The sequence below is a fragment of the Prionailurus bengalensis genome, chromosome A3 (assembly GCF_016509475.1).
Source record: "Prionailurus bengalensis isolate Pbe53 chromosome A3, Fcat_Pben_1.1_paternal_pri, whole genome shotgun sequence".
In the NCBI taxonomy this organism is placed as follows: domain Eukaryota; kingdom Metazoa; phylum Chordata; class Mammalia; order Carnivora; family Felidae; genus Prionailurus; species Prionailurus bengalensis.
Genome location: NC_057354.1, coordinates 101554694 through 101573155, shown reverse-complemented (window position 1 = coordinate 101573155; position 18462 = coordinate 101554694). Strand labels below are relative to the sequence as shown.

Sequence of the window (18462 nt, the reverse complement as noted above, 5' to 3'; positions counted from 1 at the left end):
TAGATTCCAATCCAAGTTCAAAGGCCTGAGGAACCAGAAGTGTGGAGGGCAAGAGAAGATCAATGTCCCAGCTCAGGCAGACATGCAGAGGGAAGGCAAATCTAACCTTCCTCTGCCTTTTTGTTTTATTCAGGACCTCAATAAATTGGATGATACTCATCCATATTGGGAAGGACCATCTGCTTTACTTGGCACACCAATTCAAATCTCTTCCAGAAGCAACCTCACAGACACACCCAGAAATAAAGTTTAATCAGATATCTGGGCATTGATGGCCTAGCCAAGTTGGCATAAAATTTACCATCCCACTGCAGCAATGAAAACGGTGTGCTACTGGCATTAGGACGGACATATAGATCAGTGGAATAGAACTGAGAATCTAGAAATAAGCCCATACATTTATGTCCAATTGACCTTCAGCAAGAGTGCAAAGACTTCAATGGGCAAGGAAGAGTCTCTTGAATAAATGATGCCAAGACAACTTGATATCCACATGCAAAACAGTGAAGTTGTATTCCTACCTCACACCATATACAAAAACAAACTCAGAATGGATCAACAACTGAGATAGAAAAGCTAAAATTATAAAAATATTAAGAGAAAACATCAAGGCAAATATTTATGACCTTGGATTTGGCAATGGATTCTGAGATATGACACCAAAAGCATGAGCAACAAAAGAAAAATACATAAATTGAACTTCATGAAAATTGAAAAGTCCTATGCATCAAAGGACATTAAAATTGAAAAGACAACCAACAGTACAAATATTTGCAAATCATGTATCGGAGAAGGGTCTAGTATCCAAAAATGTACAAAGAGCCCTTATGATTCAGTAACAAAAAGACAACCCAATTTTAAAATGAGTAAAGAATTTGAATAGACATACAAAGAAGAAACACAAATGGCCAATAAGCACATGAAAAAATGTCTAACGTTAATCATTAGGAAAATGCAAATAAAAACCACAGTGAGATATCACAACACAGAGACTAGGATGGATATATTAAAAAAAAAAGTGACAAGTGTTGGTAAGGATGTGGGACATTAGAACCCTCATACATTATTGGCAGGAATGTAAAATGGTGCAGCTCTTACAGAAAACAGTTGGGCAGTTCCCCCAAAAGTTAAACATAGAATTACCAAGCGACCCACCAATTAGACTCCTAGGAATATACCCAAAAGAATTGAAAACGAGGACTCAAATACATATTTGTACAAGAATGTTTGTAGCAGCTTTATTCACAATAGCCAAAAGGAGAAACAACCCAAATGTCCATTAACAGATGAATCTCTAAACAAATTGTCTCATACACGTACAACGACATAGTCCTCATCTATAAAAAGGACTGAAGTACTTATACACGCCATCGCGTTGGATGAGCCTCAAAAATGCTACGCTAAGCCAGGGAAGCTAGACACACAAGGCCACATATTGTACAATTTCATTTATATGAAATGTCCAGAATAGGTACGTCCATAGGGACAAAAGGATGATTGGGGGAGGGGGGTAGTGAGAAGGGGAGGGGGCAATAGAAGATGACTATATAACAGGTTCAGGGATTTCTCTTGGGGAGATGAAAATGTTTTGGAACTAGATAGAGGTGGTTAAATACCACTGCATTGCACCCTCTACAGTGTTTAATTTTGTGTTATGTAAATATCACTTCAATTAAGAAAAAAAAAGAAAACAGCTCACGCCAGCCAGGGGTGTCCCCAGGGTTGTCTGTCCAGTGTATGCTCAGCCTCACACTGTTCATGGGAACAATGAAAATGTTGAGAGATTCTGGCCTCTGGCTGGGCTGTGGGAGCAGCCCTTCATCCCTCACAAGTGTGTGTCCTTGAGGGCAAGTCCTGGGTCTTGGTCACTCTAGGCCCCACCGAGTTTCTCAAAAAGAAAAGAAATTTAAAAAAAAAAAAAAAAAAAAAAGCCCGAATTACGGTCCAGCTCCACCCTGCACTTCCGTGGGAACCTTGGATATCCTGACCTCTGTGAGCCTCAGTTGCCTCAACTGTCACAGGGAGTCATGACCCTGTCCTGGCCACCTCCCAGGGCAGGGGTCCATCACACACGTGCAATTGCTTGGCGCAGGACAGTGGTGTCACCCCCTCACTGGAAAGAAAGCAAGGGGTCCCAGTGGGCTCTTAGGAAACGCACCCAAGACCTTTGAAATGCAGGGAGGATGAGGGCGGAGACCTTGCCAACCTCACACTGGACTCCCTCCCCTACCCCGCCCGGTCTCGTCCTTCCCGTCCCCCCTCCCCCCTCCCCCATCCAAACTGCCCCGCCCAGTCCCGCTCCCCACCCACCCCTAGCCAGGACTGTCTCCGCAGAGCCCCGCCGGGACCAGGTGTCCTGGGCTCGCCAAGATGCAGCCGGGGCTCTGGCTCCTCCTGGCCACGCAGCTGGCAGGTAAGACCGGGAGATTCGTGGGGCGCCCGGGGCTGGAGCAGGTGGTCTCCCCGGGACCGGGAAGAGCCTGAGCTGTAGAGTTTACAAAGGCTGTCCCAGCAGAATGCAGAAGCTGGGGCTGGGGGCGCACTCGGGAGGCGGCATGGCAGGTACAGTCCCTAAGGGTGGCGAGGAAATTCATCCCCAGAGCTCATTACCCCAGGGGCCCCTGGAGCCCCGGGAATGAGGCTAGCTCTGCCCAAAAGCCCGGAGGGGAAGGAGGGCAGGAGTCAAGAAGGAAGAAAAGAGGGGAAGGAAGTGGAGAGTAAAAGGAAAAATGCCCTTGTCTAGGGTTCCCTCCCAGGGGTGTGCCCCCAGGAAGGTTCCAGAGGCTCAGTTCTGGCTTTGGTATTCTGCACTTCACCCAGGGTTCTGTAGACACATTTTTAGTACTTCCGGGAAAGTATTCGGAGGACCATCTGCCAAACACCAGGCTATTGCCAGATCCCAGACCGCTATGGCAGAGTACTTCCTCGGGGTTCCCTGTTTCCACCCCCACCCCCCACCCCAACTGTCCCTGGGTTGTGTGTGCTGTGGAGCTTGGCTCCAATGGGAGCCCTGCTGGAGCTAGAATGTAGCAGGCAGTCTCCGCTGTCCCTCTCATAAGCCCAGCCAGACTGCCTTTTGGAAGAGGCCCCTCCACGCACCAAACTGCCCACTGACCTGTGGTTGATTGCTCTCTTACCCAAAAAGCCCAAAGCTGGCCACCTGCCAGAGGTGACAAGACCTGCCAGCCCCCTACTCTGACCCACGAGCTCAGCCACATCTCAAGCAGAAGTTAGTCGGGGCCATTCAAAACTAGTAGTTAATGCTGATCGTTTTAGAAACAGCAGGCCCCTCTGAGAAGGGGGTCACTGGAAGAGAGTCAGATGAATCAAATGAGACCGCATAGGTAGCAAGGCCTGGCTCTGTGTCTGGCACACAGATAGAGCTTGGCATTAAGTCTCCAGAGACATAAGAGAGAGACCAGGGTATATTGCAGCCAGGAATTCTGCATGTCAGGACACAGCAGGGGTAACATACACAAAAAACCCAGGGTCCTTTTGGGCCCCTTTACCCCTTTAGGAGTCACTTCTGGGCTTTCTTGGAAGAACTTCGGGAGTCTGTGTATTTGTAGACCCACTGTGTGCACGCAATGACATGACAGTGATCCAGGAGAGGATCACAGGTCTCCTTGATTCAGGGAGTGGCTCAAAGTTCCGGTTCTGGGGTCCCAGACCTGGGTTTGAATCTGGATCCACCACATACAGGCTGTGTGGCCTTGAGCACGTCCTTCACTTTCCTGAGCCTCTGTTTCCTCATGAGTATGGGTGTAAAACAGGATCTGGTGAGGATTAAGCAAGATAATGCATGCACCATGCTGGGCACAGTTCAGTGAATATTGGCATCATCGATTCTTATTATCTCCCCCAAGATGTCAGTGACCCCAAACAATGAAGACCCTCTACTCTGCTGAAAAGGCAGTATGGTGTTTGGGGAGAAAAGAGAAGGGCCAGCAGGCACTTGGGCCCCAAGTACCATGTCATTCTTCTTTTTTTTTTCTTCTTCTTAATATTTATTTATTTTTGAGAGAGAGAGAGAGAGGCAGAGAGGGAGGGAGGGAGAGACAGAGAATCCGAAGCAGGTTCCACGCTGTCAGCACAAAGCCCGATGCAGGACTCGAACTCACAAACTGTGAGATCATGACCTGAGCTGAAATCAAGAATCAGATGTTTAACCAGCTGAGCCACCAGGCACCCCTACCATTTCATTCTTGATACAAGCAGAAGCTCAGAGTGGCCTGTGAGTAGAGTCAAAAAGTTCAAGTTCACGGCCCATTCTGGAACCATGAAGTCTGAGACACAAACATCAGCAGGATTGTGCCTTTAGGCCACTACCTCATAAGCCAGCTCTCCTGGGATACATATATACACACACATTCTCTCTCTGGCCTCCTCTGCCCACCCAAGTCTATGTCCTTTTGTGCCTTGCTGTTCCTGGGTCTCTGCCTGGGTCTGTGGGGTCTCTCTCTGCCCCACAGCTAAAATGGAAGGCTTGCCAGGTCAGATTCAGTTTGTTGGACTTGGCTGCGAAGGACCCATTCAAATCTTTCCTAAGATTTCATCTGCTGCCAGTAATAACCTCTGATGTATGAGACACGTAGAAAATGATTTACCCGTGTGCACTGCTTTAGAGTTTACAGTGCGTTTTCTTAAATGCTCTAACCCTCGCAGGCAAGCAGGACAATGACCTCAAGCTGCCCTCCTTTTAAAGGATAGAGACAGGCTCCTTGACTTCCTACAGTCCCACCACTGGTATGAGGCAGAAGCTGGGTTGAAGGCCGGGTCACTGAGTTCCAGTCTAGTTCGTTCTCCATGAGCAATCCCTTGCTTGTCGGTGCTTCCCATCTTGAGACTAAAATGAAATCCAAGTGCTGCTTCTGGGGTATCTGTCCTTCCCCTCGAGAATGGGGATCCAGGAACCCATCACTTGCTGGACTGAGGAGTGATAGGCTATGGTTGCACCAATAGCAACAGTGAGTTCCTCTTGCTGTTGTCATCACTGTCCAGAAAGGGTGGTTGGCCAGACCAGCCCTGTGCTCTGCCTCTGATTCTGGGTTCCCCTGGGCTACCTGAGTCTCCTACACCTGCTTGAAGCCTGTTGAAGGTCTGTACATAGAGTGGCGGCAAGGCAAGGTGAAAGGCTTTGACTTCAGACTTTGACTCTTTGAGTTTGAATCCCAGATCACTTACTGGCTATTGATGGGACTTGGAACAAATAACGTCATGCCTCAGCTTCCTCGTCTGTGTAATGGGGATAAAAATCCCCAAATAAGTTTGAGATTGGGTTAAGATAATTTATGCAAAGAGCCAGGCTTATAGGCATGCAATCAAGAAATGGCAGCTCTCTCCCCATCCCCTTTGTAAAGCTGGACATAGGAAACACCTGCCTTGCAGATGGTCTCCTGAGTCCAGGAGCCACTAGCTGCATTGAGTACAGCCCCTGGACCCCACAACTGGGCAGGTTCTTCCACAGCTTTCCTTCAGTGCTTGACTCAGTGTGACTCCCAGGACCCGCAACAGTGGCTGGGAAAATGTGCTGATGGTGTCTGCTCCTTCTGCTTCTCGTAGCTCTCCGTGGCAGCTCCGTACTCCAGCAGGCTCCTGGGTCCATAATGGTTCAGACCAATGGAATGGTGATAATGTCCTGCGAAGCCAAAACCTCGCCCACTAGCACGCGCATCTACTGGCTGAGACATCGCCAGGCTCCAAGCCCGGACAGTCACTACGAGTGCCTGGCCTACTGGGATCCCATAAAAGGGATTGTGTATGGACAGGAAGTGGAGCCAGAGAAGCTAACTGTGTTTCCGGACGCAACCCGGTCCATTCTCAATCTCACAAGTGTGAAGCCTGCAGACAGTGGCATCTACTTCTGCATGACCGTTGGGTCGCCCGAGCTGACCTTCGGGAAGGGAACTCGGCTGAGTGTGGGTAAGAAAGTACCTCAGTGCTGCCAATGAGTATGAAGCACCTACTGTGTTCTGGGTGCATGGCAGACACTAGAGCTGCCCCCGCTCTCAGCGAGCCCCACTCTGCAGGAGGCGGGGGGGCGGGGTGGGTGCCAGCCATGAGCCATAGAGCTACGGCTAGTAGGAACAGACCTAGCCAGGGCCAAGCACACGCAAGTGTTTTATGTAGTCATTTCACTTCATGCTGCCATCTACCCGGGGAGGTAGGGAACTGAGTCCTGTTCCAGATGGGATGCTTAGAAGCATTGCTACTTCTTCTGGGGACGAGGCAGTGCTGTCCTTTGGCCGCCACATCAGGCCTACCTGAGGCTATGCCTAGATTGGCCTCAGTCCCCAGACCTGACCGTGGTCTCAGAAATTCCCACCACGTGTGCATCCCAGGAAAGAAAGTCCTCATTGCCTGGACATACCCAGTGAAAGCATTTCTAGGGCCAGTGGAGGGGCAGATGCCCTCACATTCTGAACAGGGGCCTATGGCTCAAACCCACACCCGGAGTTACAGGGAGTAAGGAGACTGGCACCCAGGCCTAGCTGCACATGCTGCTGCGTATTCACTGTGTGCCTTTGCACCAGTCCCTCTGCTCCCTGGCCTCAGTTTTCCCATCTGTATCATGGGGCTGCTGCTGGCCTCCACGACCCACCCCCCGCCAGCCACCCTGAGAAGCTGTAGTTCTGTGAGTTGAATCAGCATGCCCAATAGAAATAGAAAGCCGCAGATAAAATGTAAAAATTTCGAATACCACGTTTAACGAAGGAAAAAGAAATGAGTGGAATTAGTTTACATACTATATTTTTAACCCAGTGTACCCACAGTATCATCATTTTGCCTTATAATCAATATAAAAATTATCACTGGAATGTGTTACATTCCCTTTCCATACTAAATGTTCGATGTGTTTTTAACATTTCACGCATACAGCACACCTCGAGTCAGACTGGCCGGTAGCCAGGCGACAGGTGGCTGCAGTATTGGAGAGTGAGGATTAAGCTGTGAGAGGTGTGAAGGAGTCGTGGCAGAAATTCTCAAAAGGCCTGGTCTGGCTTTAGCCCCCTCCCCAGGTTAGCCCACGGCCGGCCAACCCCCCACTTCGGTCCTCCTACTGTCCTGCTTCCCGCTCACCTGGGTTCTTCTCAGGCTGGGGGCACCGAGAATGCCAAGTCCCCCCCAACACCGCCCCCCCCCCCCCAGGAATTAGGTCACTCAGCATGGGAAGGTGCAGGGACAGCTAGGACAGCAGCACAATTAGGAAGACAAAAACCAGAGTGAGGTTGCTCTCCCATCTCTCCAGCTTTGGGTCTTCAGTCAGAAGGTAGGGGTTGGGGGATGAGATCTCTGGGACCAGAAGCTGAGGCATTCTCAGCAGGGAGTTGACTGATTCCTGTATTGAGCACTGGGTTTTGGGGGGTGTGGGGTTTGGGTGTGGTTTATTGTTTTTGTCTCTATAAGCTCCGCATTTTCCCACTCGTTAGATTTGGGGGTCTGAGAAAGATAGATGATGAAATAAGTAAAACTGGTTTCTAGAAGTTTCCCCCTCCACCTCCACCACCACTCACCCACTCCTGGCTTTGATATTTCCAAACCCCTCATGCTGACCCTCCCCAAAGCATGTGCTTGCAACTGCGACATCTCCCCAGAGTCAGGGTATCAAGAGCCAGGCCCCGGCCCTCCTGCGGAAGACAGCGCATACTGAAAGGGGAAGCTCGGGCAGTAAAGAAAGTATTGGGGCGGGGGGTAAACGGCCTTTTGGGGGCTAATCACACTATGGGTTCAAAAGGCCTGTCCCGCTCAACGAGGAGAGAAGCGGGTAGATTTGAATGGGGAGCTGGGGGAGTCAGGAGGAATCAAGGGGACCCAGCTCTGGGCAAGAAGAAATTAAAATGGAACAAGCCTTCCCACAAACCCCTCATCGAACCCCGACCGCTGAGCCCAGCCAAGACCCTGAGGTCCTATAGAGCTGTCTCCCTTGCAGGCTTCCCACCGACCAGCCGAGAGACATCTGCGCCTCCTCGTGTACAAAGTAAAGGGAGTGGACACCTCCAGGGCCGTAAGGAGTAAAGGGGAAAGCCATGCTGGGTCACCCCGAGCAGAGAGCCAGGCTCCCGCATGCTCTGGGAGCACCACGGCTAGTGTCCTTTTTTCCTTTGATGCTAGTTTCCCTCCGCATTCCCACGGCCGAGGCCCTTGACCCGACGGGCCTTTTTGTCGAAAAGCATGTGCACCTGAGGTGGTGTGGCTTAGTGAGAGCCTAGAATCGGGGTCTCTTGGCTCAGATCCCGGCTGTGCTGTTTAGGGTTTCTTGAACTTCAGACAAGCTAGTTCCGTTCTCTGCGCCTGGGCTTCCTCGGGGATTAGATGGAGATACTCGTTCCCATCGCCAAAGTGGTTGGGTTGAATACGCTTAAGCTGAGCTGCTTAGTTCTCAGTTCTGGCGGGACTTAGCAAGGGTTCATTCTTGGTGGTTGGTTCTTCCCAGAAACCTCACGAAGCAGGCAGATCGTGTCATCTCTGCTTCCCGGAGGAGACTCGGGTCGGCGAGGGTCCACAGTGTCCACTCTTTATGTGGAAGATGCCAGCCCTGAAGTGACCATTTGGGTTGGCTGCCCCTCCCTGTCCTCCCGATGCTAGAGTTTAAACTGATGGTGTTATCTTCTCTCTCCTCCTGTTTTGCAGAGGATCATTTTTGTGAAATGTCTTTGCTCAACCCACAGAGACCAGGGCTGGGTTCAACAGCACCCAGTGCTCACCACCCTGTCCCTAGCATCTCAGAACCTCAGGTGTCTCCCTTCACTCTGTGTGCCTGTCCCACTGCCCTGCCCCGTCACGTCAGCATGTGACACTGGCGTAGAACGAAAGAGAGGAGTGACCCATCCACGAGTCAGGAGACGGGGTTGGGGTGGTCCAGGCAGGCGCTTGGCATCGTGGGGCCTCGGGGCTGGCGCCTTACATCACTGGTGTTCGTCTTTGAAAGTAAAGGTTGAGACTAGAGCCTTCCAGCTCTGATAGTATATGACTTGTAAAGACACTTGAGAAGGAAAGAAAATCCCCATATATGCAACCTGCATGGTATCGTATGTGTGTTAAAGGGCACCCTCCTTTCTGTGAGCCTCCTCCACCCGGTTAGGGATTGGCAGGTTGGCTGAGGGGCTGGTCTCGTCGAGCACTTGGAGACTCCAGCTTCTGCTCAGGGTCTTTGGCCAGGGGGAGCCATCTCTACTGCACCATTTGCTGGGCATGCTGTCCCCTTTAATTCTCACGACAACCCCAAGAAAGACCTGGGAGTCATCTTTATTTCAGCAGATGGGAAAACTGAGGCACCAAAAAGTGATAGGACTTGCCCCAAGTCACTCAGTGGTTAATCAGGGCATCTGGGGCTCTCTTCATGTCCATGTGGGTCCAGAGCCCCTCTCTTCCCCAGACACCAAAGTGACCCCCTGCCTCGACTCTCAGATAGGTCTGAGAGTTGGGGAAGCACATAGAAAACTCGATTACTCTATCACCTTGGAGCCCTGCAGCAGCCCAGGGAACAGTCATAAGGGCTTTCATATCTACATGGAAGACATGAGGCTTTAACTTTTGTCTGTAAGTCCACCTACTGATTACCTGGCTAAGACATGTGTCTTGCTTGCTTTCTGTAGTTGATGTCCTTCCCACCACTGCCCAGCCCACCAAGAAGCCCACCCCCAGGAAGAAAATGTGCCGGCCCCCAAGCCCAGTGACCCAGAAGGGTGAGTTCTCCCATTCTCCTGGACCCTCAGAAACAGAGCAGGAAGTTTTCCTTCTTTCCTTCCCTTCCCTTCCCTTCCCTTCCCTTCCCTTCCCTTCCCTTCCCTTCCATGTGTGGACTCTAGCCTGTTTCTCTGGCCCCACCCAATCTGGGGTCAGAAGGGAAGCTGAGTGTGACCACAGTGCTGCCCTCCAACAGCTCACAGTCTAATGAGGAACACGCTTGAAAATTGTCCTAGAGAAAAACTTAATGGAGGATATGTCCACCCCAAAACTTGCACACCAGTGTTCCTAGCAGCATTATTCATAATCGCCAAAAAGGTAGAAACAACTGGTAAATAGATTAACCAAATGTGGACTGTCCATACAATGGAATATTATTTGACCATAATAAACAGTGAAATACTGATACAGGCTACAATATGATGAACTTTGAAAATATTACACAGTAAAAGAACAGACACAAAACCATGTATTATGTGATCCCATTGATAAGAAACGTCCACAATGTGACATTTCATAGAGACAGAAAGTAGATTAGTGGTTGCCTAAGACTGGGGAGTTGGGAGGGTATGGAGGAGATTGCTAAAATGGGTACAGGATTTTTGGTGGGGGAGGGGAGATGAAAATGTTCTAAAATTAGATCATGGTGCTTGATGGGTGCACAATTCTGTGAATATACCGAAGACCATTAAATTATACACTTGGAGCAGGTGAACTTTGTATGTAAAGTATATTTCAGTAAGACTGTTTACAAACAAAAATAACCAACCCACGGGACCAGAACTTTAAAGTTTTTCAGTTTTAATACCTAACAGAGGGCCTAACACACAGTATGTGCTAATATCTGTTTGCTAATGAGTGACCTAACTTGCTTCTCTGTGCTATGAACACCAGACACAGCAGCTGGAGAACACACACACACACACACACACATGCACATGCACTTTCCTGGAACCATTAGCCCAAACGTGCAAATGTGTTTCTGGAAAAATACTGACCTCTGCTCCCCAAAAGATACTGGTGACAAACAGAAAGTGTCATGTGCTCCCACCTGTGGAACAAATGACAAGCTGCCCCACTAGGGCTGCCCCGTGCTGCTGGGTTGGCTTTGTCTTAAATGTATAAAGTAACAGAGCTTAGGGACAGGCATCTAATGGGATTGGGAGAATGGGAACGGGAAGCTACCCCATGAGGTCCCAGTAAAAAAAAAAATCGCAACCCAAATGCAGAAGGGCAAAGTCTTGGTGAACATAAAGGTAGAGATAGATTGACCTCATTTTATAAAGTATCTATACCCCACAACTTCGCCTAAAGGATTTTAGGCAAGTTACAACAACAACAATAACAAAACAACACAAAAGGCAAATACAACACGTCTGTTACGTTGAAGGTGCCAGAGTTGGGTCTGTGCTGTGACTCTAGAGCAACGGCAAAACCAGCTGAACCAAAGGCAATACTCCAAATAACATGGCGCACAAACCCTGCCCCCCACGGTGATAGAAAGAAACAACCCCAAGCTCCCGGCTTCAAAGCCTTCATCTCAGTGTTAAATTCTAGAAAAAGTCTGCTCTGTTCATCCTTCTGTAAGGCCTGCTGAACAATAGTGAACTCAGTAGAGCAACACTTTTGTAAGAGATGTGGACAAAGGTCTTTGAGATTCTTGCATCATTCCTTATGTCGACCCCCAACAAGATCCCAGGGCAAGAATGCAAATCCAACATTAGTAGGTTATTAAGAATAACCAGGTTGTGTGTGAAAGTGGCCAAGTGGGGATTGGCGGGGAGAAGTAGAGGTTGCATTGGGGGTGGGGGCCATGAGACAGGGTACCTTTGGGGTAAGTCAGCCAGGTTTAGGTCTGACTCTGCCTACCATGCCTATACTGTGTGACCTTGGTCAAGTGATTCAGCCTCTCTGAACCTGTTTCCTCATGTGTAAACTAGGGGTGTTTACCTGGCTAAAGGGAAGGCATGATTAAATAGATGCTATATGCAAAGCACTTACCTTGGGGGACACCCAGATAGATCTCAAAACTTGTCATCATGAATGAAACCACGCGGCCACCCTGGGGAAGGACGTGCTCCCTAAGGCTTAGGGCTGTCCCTTGAGATGATTCTGAGACAATTTCTAAATTGCTGTGTCAGGAACGACGTGGTGACTTTCAGACTTCAGCAGACTCCGAAACCCATGCAAGGCAAGGAAGGCCAGGCCAGGTCATACAAGTGGCCAATATATGAAAATAGACTGAAGTTGACAAACACCATTTTTCACCCACTAGACTGGCCAAAAACTAAACACTCTGATACCAAGGGTCGGCAAGGTGCACAGTTGGTGGTTAGGACTGAAAACCAGTGCGGCCTTTTTGGAAGGCATTTCACAGTGTCTGTTACAACATTAAATGGACATAGTCTATGGTTTGGAAGTTTCTGTTTTCAATATCTGCCTCGGGCAGGCTCCCACATTAGGAAAAATGTACCAGGATGTTCTTTGCACTGTTATTTATAAAAGTAAAACATAGGAAATAAACGAAAAGCCCACTGATGGCTAAATAATCCATGCTATGTCCATACTTCAAATGTGACTCTACTAGAAAAAGGAGTGTGCTGATATATTTAAAGAAAGAATGGTTTGCAAAACAGTTTGTACAATATAAGCCACTGTATGCTGTAAAACAAAAACAAAAACAAAACTGTAGGGATGCCTGCGTGGCTCAGTTGGCTGAGTGTCCGACTTTGGCTCAGGTCATGATCTCACAGTTCATGGGTTCGAACCCTACATCAGGCTCACTGCTATCAGCCTGTCAATGCAAAGCCCTGCTTTGGATCCTCCGTCCCCCTTGCTCGCTGCCCCTCCCCCACTTATGCGCGCTCTGTCTCTCTCTCTCAAAAAATAAATTTAAATAAAACATTTTTAAAAAACCTGTATGTGTCTGCATAAATACAAAGAGAAAGGTACCACGTTAACCATGGCATTTATTTCTGTGAAGGAGCTAGCATACCAAGGAACACTCTAACCCTATACTTGAATCTTTTACAATGAAAATATATTCAGCTATTTCTTGTGAAATTAAAATAAATTTTTAAAAATAAATAGTAAAAATCTCATTAATAGGCATGAAAATTATCTATCTCCTTTAGAACATAAGTAGCTCCTGCGTTTAATTAATTTTTAAAATGATGATGTGGGACATAAAATTTTTTTATTTTATTATTTTATTTTTTAATTTTTATTTTTTGACAGAGAGAGAGCACACAAGCAGGGTAAAGGGGCAGAGGGAGAGGGAGAGAGAGAATCTTAAGCAGGCTCCACCCTCTCAGCGTGGAGCCTGATGCTGGGTGGGGTGGGAGGGGCAGGCTCCATCCCACGACCCTGGGATCATGACCTGAGCTGACATCGCGAGTCAGATACTTAACTGACTGAGCCACCAGGGCACCCCTGGATGTAAAATGTTCTGTGTAAAATTATCTCAACATGTTTGAAGTGCCTAGAAAAAACAACGAGAGAAAAATGTGCAGCAGTGGTATTCTCTGGGAGGTGGGGCTTCCAGTTGATCAGTTGATTTGTTCCCTCTGTAGTTTATCTGCATGTCTCAAATGTTTGATACGTGTGTCTTTCCCAGGCCCATCCTGTGGCCTCCTCACCCTCGGCCTGTTGGTGGCTGGAGTCCTTGTTCTGCTGGTGTCCTTGGGTGTGGCCATCCACCTATACCGTAAGTTGTGGCCTCTTGGGCCACGATGGCGACTCCTTTTGCCATTGGATGTGTTCCTGAGGTCCTTCCTCTTCTAGGGAAGCAGGACAGATGGCAGTTTGGTGGAAGTTTATACCCACCTTCCCATCTGGTAGTTCCAGAGGTGCTTCTTGGCCCGAGGCCATTCTGCAGAGGTCAGAGACCACCACCCTGTCTCTGGAGTCAGACAAACCTGGGTTTGAATCCAACTCCACTATTCTTGGATCTAGTGACCCTGGGCACATGCCCTGGCCTCTCTGAGCCTCAACTGCCCCACCCAGGAGTAACAATATTACGTACCTCCCAGGGTTGCTGTTTGTAAAGTCCTGCCCAAAGTGCCTGGCATGAGATAAGCGGGAACTCCCATGAGCACTTGGGACAGAAACAGTACACAGAAGACATTGCAGTGGGGTTTGGGTTATGTTCCCAGAAACTTGAACTCCTCCTTCTCTGTGAGGCTGCAGGGAAATTCAGAGATGACTGCCTCTCTCAGCCCCTCTGGAGACGAGATCATCTGCTCTGGGCTCCCAGGGTTCATAAGAAAGAGGGGAGTTATATGGGAGGCCCTCACAACTGCCCAAGAGCCCAGGGCTCTCCTTCTGGTCCTTCTGCTCACCTGTGCCACCTCAAGCAAGGTACTGAGCCTCTCTGGGCTTCTATAAAATGGGAGAGGGTGAGACCCTCTCCACAAAGAAATGTGTCATGCGCACATTTTTGCATAAAATCGCCATCCACAAAGGGATCCATTTGCCCCCATTGGAAGAACCCCATTAAAGGTCAGTGGTCTGCAAATTTTTTTGTTCAAGGATCTCATTGGTAAAAACATTTTTAAATTATGAGCCCTAACTGCATGTAGATCTTATTAGTAAAAACTTTTTAAATTACAAACTCGAACTGCGATTAGGTGTATTTATGTCATGTATTACGTATGTTACGAAATGTGCTTCAGAAATGAAAAGGAATGAAGGATGAGACAGACATGTAAACAGACATACTCAGACTTCCTTCCTACATCCCGTTGGGAGACCTTGTGCATTTCCCGCAAGCACACGCCTTAGCTTAAGTCCACCGACCACCTGTCTGTACACCTCTCATTCCTGACCTGCTGCAAAAGGCAGACTGGCATGTTTAAGAGCACATAGACTGGAGTAGATTAACTGAGTTTGAATTCTGGTTTTACTGCTTACTAGCTGCGTGACTTTGGGCAAGTCATTCCATAACACGAGTGTTCTGTGCCTCTGTTTCCCCATATACGAAGCAGAGATAATAAGAGTAGTACTCAACTCATAGGCTTGCTGCGAGCTTTAAGGGAGTGAAACCACATAAAGCTGGAGCAGAGCCTGGCACCAGGGAAGTGGTGTGAGGTGCTGGCTGCCCCTCTGGTCTCCTTCCTCGCTCTCTGGGGCTCGGTGTCAGCGACCCACAGCCCACGCCAACCGATGTTCTTGTTTGCTTCTTCCAGGCCTGAAGAGGAGAGCCCGGCTTCGCCTCCTGAAACAGTAAGTGCTTGGGGCCTCAGGAGAGTGCCCATGACGCGGCCCTGGGTGTGGCCCTGGCTTCCTCAGCCCCTGCTGCTGCAGCCTCCACCCACAGGAGGCCAAAGCCAGGCACAGCCTTCAAAAAAATCTCAGACTGTATAAATAGATGGAGCGATAGAGTTCAGGAAGAGAGAGCATCTAACAAAACTACTGGGTAGCCGTTTAAGTCAAATTTCAAGCACTGAAAGATTTAGCTTAGCTCTCCCCACGTTCACAGTCAACTCTTGCAAGCATCGGATACGGTAGGATACCCCAAACTCTTTTCATTTGACTTGGTCCTTCATGACATAGGAGGGTTACCTTTATAGACCAGTTGAAAGACTTGCTCAAAGCATTTGGGATGGTAAACGGCAGAACTGGATTCGAAGACCATTCATTCCCTGCTTCCTTCCCTGCCGGTATTGGGCTGCGTGGGTCCCACCTTCTACCCTAGACCCCACCCGGGGCCCAGGGGTTGGCAAATCAAAAGGTTGAGTCACATATACAGGGGGGCTAAAAGGCACTCGCTCTTCAGGTCTACTGAGCTGTGTAAACACGGGCAGAAGCCCAGAGGCCCTGAGGGGCCTGGGGCTACTCCCAACCTCAGGGACTTCGGGACCTCAGCTGGGCCGTGGGCAGCGTTCTTGGATTACTTTTTCTTCCTCAAAATGCTGCTTCGCATCTACCTATCTCATTAATGACAAGCCCCTCTATATAGAGGTGTTCGGGAAAAAAAGAAAGCCCATCGTGCCTCTAGATTAAAGAAGGCAACAGGGCCTTTGGCTTAAGAGCTCTGGCTCCAGCATGAGGGTTTGAATCCTGCCTGCCACTCACCAACCATGTGACTGTAGGCAAGTCACTTCACCGCTCTGAGCCTCTGATTCCCCATGTAAAATGGGATAACAGTCCCAAACTCATGGCCGTTGTGAGGACTTACTGGGTTAAAACCCATAAAGTGCTCAGCCCCTGGTCCTGTGGAGTCAAAGCACAAACTCATGTTCCTTACAAAAGTCAACTCTACGAGCCAAACAACCAAGGAACAAAGTGTATCTCTAAATACTTGAAAATGTAATCTCCATATAAACTCTATATAGTATTCTCTACCTTATTAAATACATTATATTTGTAGCTATAGTTGCTTGACTATAGACAGTCCCTTAAACATGCCTGCTGTATTTTATTGGCAATTTTCAATCATTTTGATTGTGCACAATTTACACAATTTTAGGTGCTGGATTTAGAAATTACCCCCTACCTAAGAGACAATAACCTGAGTGTATTTGTCTGAGCCTAGATCTGCAGAATGTTCCATTCAACATCTTCCCCATGGTGACCCCATTTGGGGGGGTCCCCATTAGGGTACTGCCCCCACCAACTCCTTCATTTTAACTTGCTCCTAAGTGATCTGATGACAGTTTTGGGGGAGCTGGATATAGTGTCTCATGCTTTGACAAACCCAGGGGTTCTGAGGACCCACTGTGATGGGGAAGGAGCTGGGGGTTGGTCACGGGGGGCCGTGAGGCCCCTCAACCCTCTGCTGTCATCGGCTGCCTGTACTTAGGCTCACCTGTGAGACATCATTTGAACAAAAGGGTTTGTGGCTACAAAAAAGTTAGGAAACCACCTCTAATTTTGCTGCCATGATGCAGGTGTGGACAAAAGAGTCCATGGGCCGCACAGATCAGCTGTTCCAAACTCAAGTTGTGATTTGGGGAGGACGTTCCCCAGCCTATAACTGACCCTGGAAAATCTGCCCATCAGCAACCAACTTCTTCTGGCCCCTCAGTGTGCATTTGGCAATAGCTTATCTAAGAAGGTACTGCAGGAAGTAACACTATTCAAAGCTAGAGTTCTTTGGGCTTTTTTTTTTCTGAGCTTCTTCATTTTTTTTTTTTTTAATGACTAAGATGGGCCCTAAAAACATACTAGTGGAAAACTCCCGGCCCCCGGGCTCCTTACTGGGAGTGGAGCCCTGCATCCCCGCATGGCATTTGTCTCTGTTACAGGAAATTCGTATCATTTCCCTGAATGTAAGTGGTTTCTTGACTTGCTATTGTTTTCAGGTTTTATAAATGAGCAGAGAATATGCTTTTGGTGTCCTGCTACAAAAATACGTTGGTCAATAATGAGCGAGATCTGGAAAAATGAGAGAGAAGGGACACGCTCAACTCCCTCAATTGTGGCAATTTCACTGACCTGCTGAAGTTGCCTGCTTTTAACTACTGCAAGTTCTTTCCGTGGGCCTCACGCATGGGAGAAACTTGTTTGTTGGTCATCGCGAATCACGGAGAGAAGGCTTCAGAGCCCCGGAGCACTTCCTGCAACTTCCTGCAAATGAGTAAGAAATGCCGCCATGACACCACTCCCCAGCTCCCGTACTCACCCTGGGCTGGGACCCTTGTGTTGGCCATCCGGCCACCTTCTCGCAAGTTGCTTTGCCCTCATAGGGCAGTGACATGGAGTCCTGAGTCTCTCATGGGATGGTGCTGGGATGGCTCCTCCTTGGTCTTCCCAGGCGGGGGTCACCGTCCTCACTGAGAGCCACAGAGACCACACCCAGCTTGGAACCGTGCTTTCTGTGAAGGGCTGACTCAGTCGGTTCAGTCTCCAGGGACCTCCTGTGGAGCAGGAACTTGTGGTGTGGGAGCCGGAGTTCACTTAATCTCCCATTAGGAACTTCCTCGACTTTCACTTCTGCCCTCCCATGGCTTGTATATTTCTTCTCTCACTGTTCTTTTTATGAAAATGTCTTGGTTGTAAAAATAAAACCCTGAATAAAAGATGCGAACGGCTCCTGTGATGTAAAAGCACAAAGCCCATCTGTACGGCAAAGATGTTAATGCTGAGCTAAAACAGAAGTAACAAAGATAAAATGTGCCTGTCCTCATCTGCCCCCACAACATGCTGTAGTCTGCATTGTAGGCATTGAGAGAGTCTCAGAGGCATCGAGAGAGTCTCAGAGGTTGGGAAGCACCCAGAGCCAGGCTGCAGGGGCCCCGGGGGCCGACTCTTCTGGCCACTCCAAGCCATCTTCACTAGCACCTGCTCAGTTGTACAGAGTGGAACCCCCAGACTCCTAGCCACAGGCTGGTGACCTTATAGTAAAAAGAAGGTGAGGGGAGCCTGTGTGGCTCAGTCGGTTGAGCATTAGACTCTTGATTTCGGCTCAGGTCATGATCCCAGGGACGTGGGATCAAGCCTTGCATTAGGCTCTGAGCTGAGTGTGGAACCTGCTTGGGATTCTCTCTCTCCTTCTCCTTCTGCCCCTCCCCTGCTCATGTTTTCTCTCTCTCTCTAAAAGAAAAAAAAAAAAAAAACAACTAGAAGAGTCTCTGTCCTCATGTCTTTCCTTCCTTCCTTTTTTTTTTTTTTTTAACTGTTTCTCAGCATTGACGGGGAAAGAAAATGCAAGAAGAGGCTGAGCTGGATGAGGGAGTTGAGATGAAGGTCTCGTGCCTTCCGTAAAAGCCCAGGGATCTTATCTTGACTCCCCACTCTGGGCCTTAGCAGCATGAGAGCTATTGAGCCAAAAAC

The 18462-nt window shown here is 48.7% G+C and overlaps 1 protein-coding gene across 1 annotated transcript; it reads left to right on the top strand.

The window, feature by feature from the left end:
* Positions 1-2303: 2303 nt before the first annotated feature.
* CD8B (CD8b molecule) lies at positions 2304-17712 on the top strand. Its single transcript, XM_043603927.1, has 6 exons — positions 2304-2413; positions 5563-5922; positions 9597-9686; positions 13304-13393; positions 14874-14910; positions 16992-17712. Exons 1-6 carry the CDS (start codon positions 2371-2373, stop codon positions 17002-17004), a joined length of 633 nt encoding a protein of 210 aa, XP_043459862.1. The 5' UTR covers positions 2304-2370; the 3' UTR covers positions 17005-17712.
* Positions 17713-18462: the final 750 nt, after the last annotated feature.

Coding starts and splice junctions, on each gene's coding strand:
- CD8B (XM_043603927.1), top strand. CDS start 2,371: ATGCAGCCGGGGCTCTGGCTCCTCCTGGCCACGCAGCTGGCAG. Junction 9,687..13,303: donor AAGCCCAGTGACCCAGAAGG/GTGAGTTCTCCC, acceptor TGTCTTTCCCAG/GCCCATCCTGTGGCCTCCTC. Junction 13,394..14,873: donor TGTGGCCATCCACCTATACC/GTAAGTTGTGGC, acceptor TGCTTCTTCCAG/GCCTGAAGAGGAGAGCCCGG.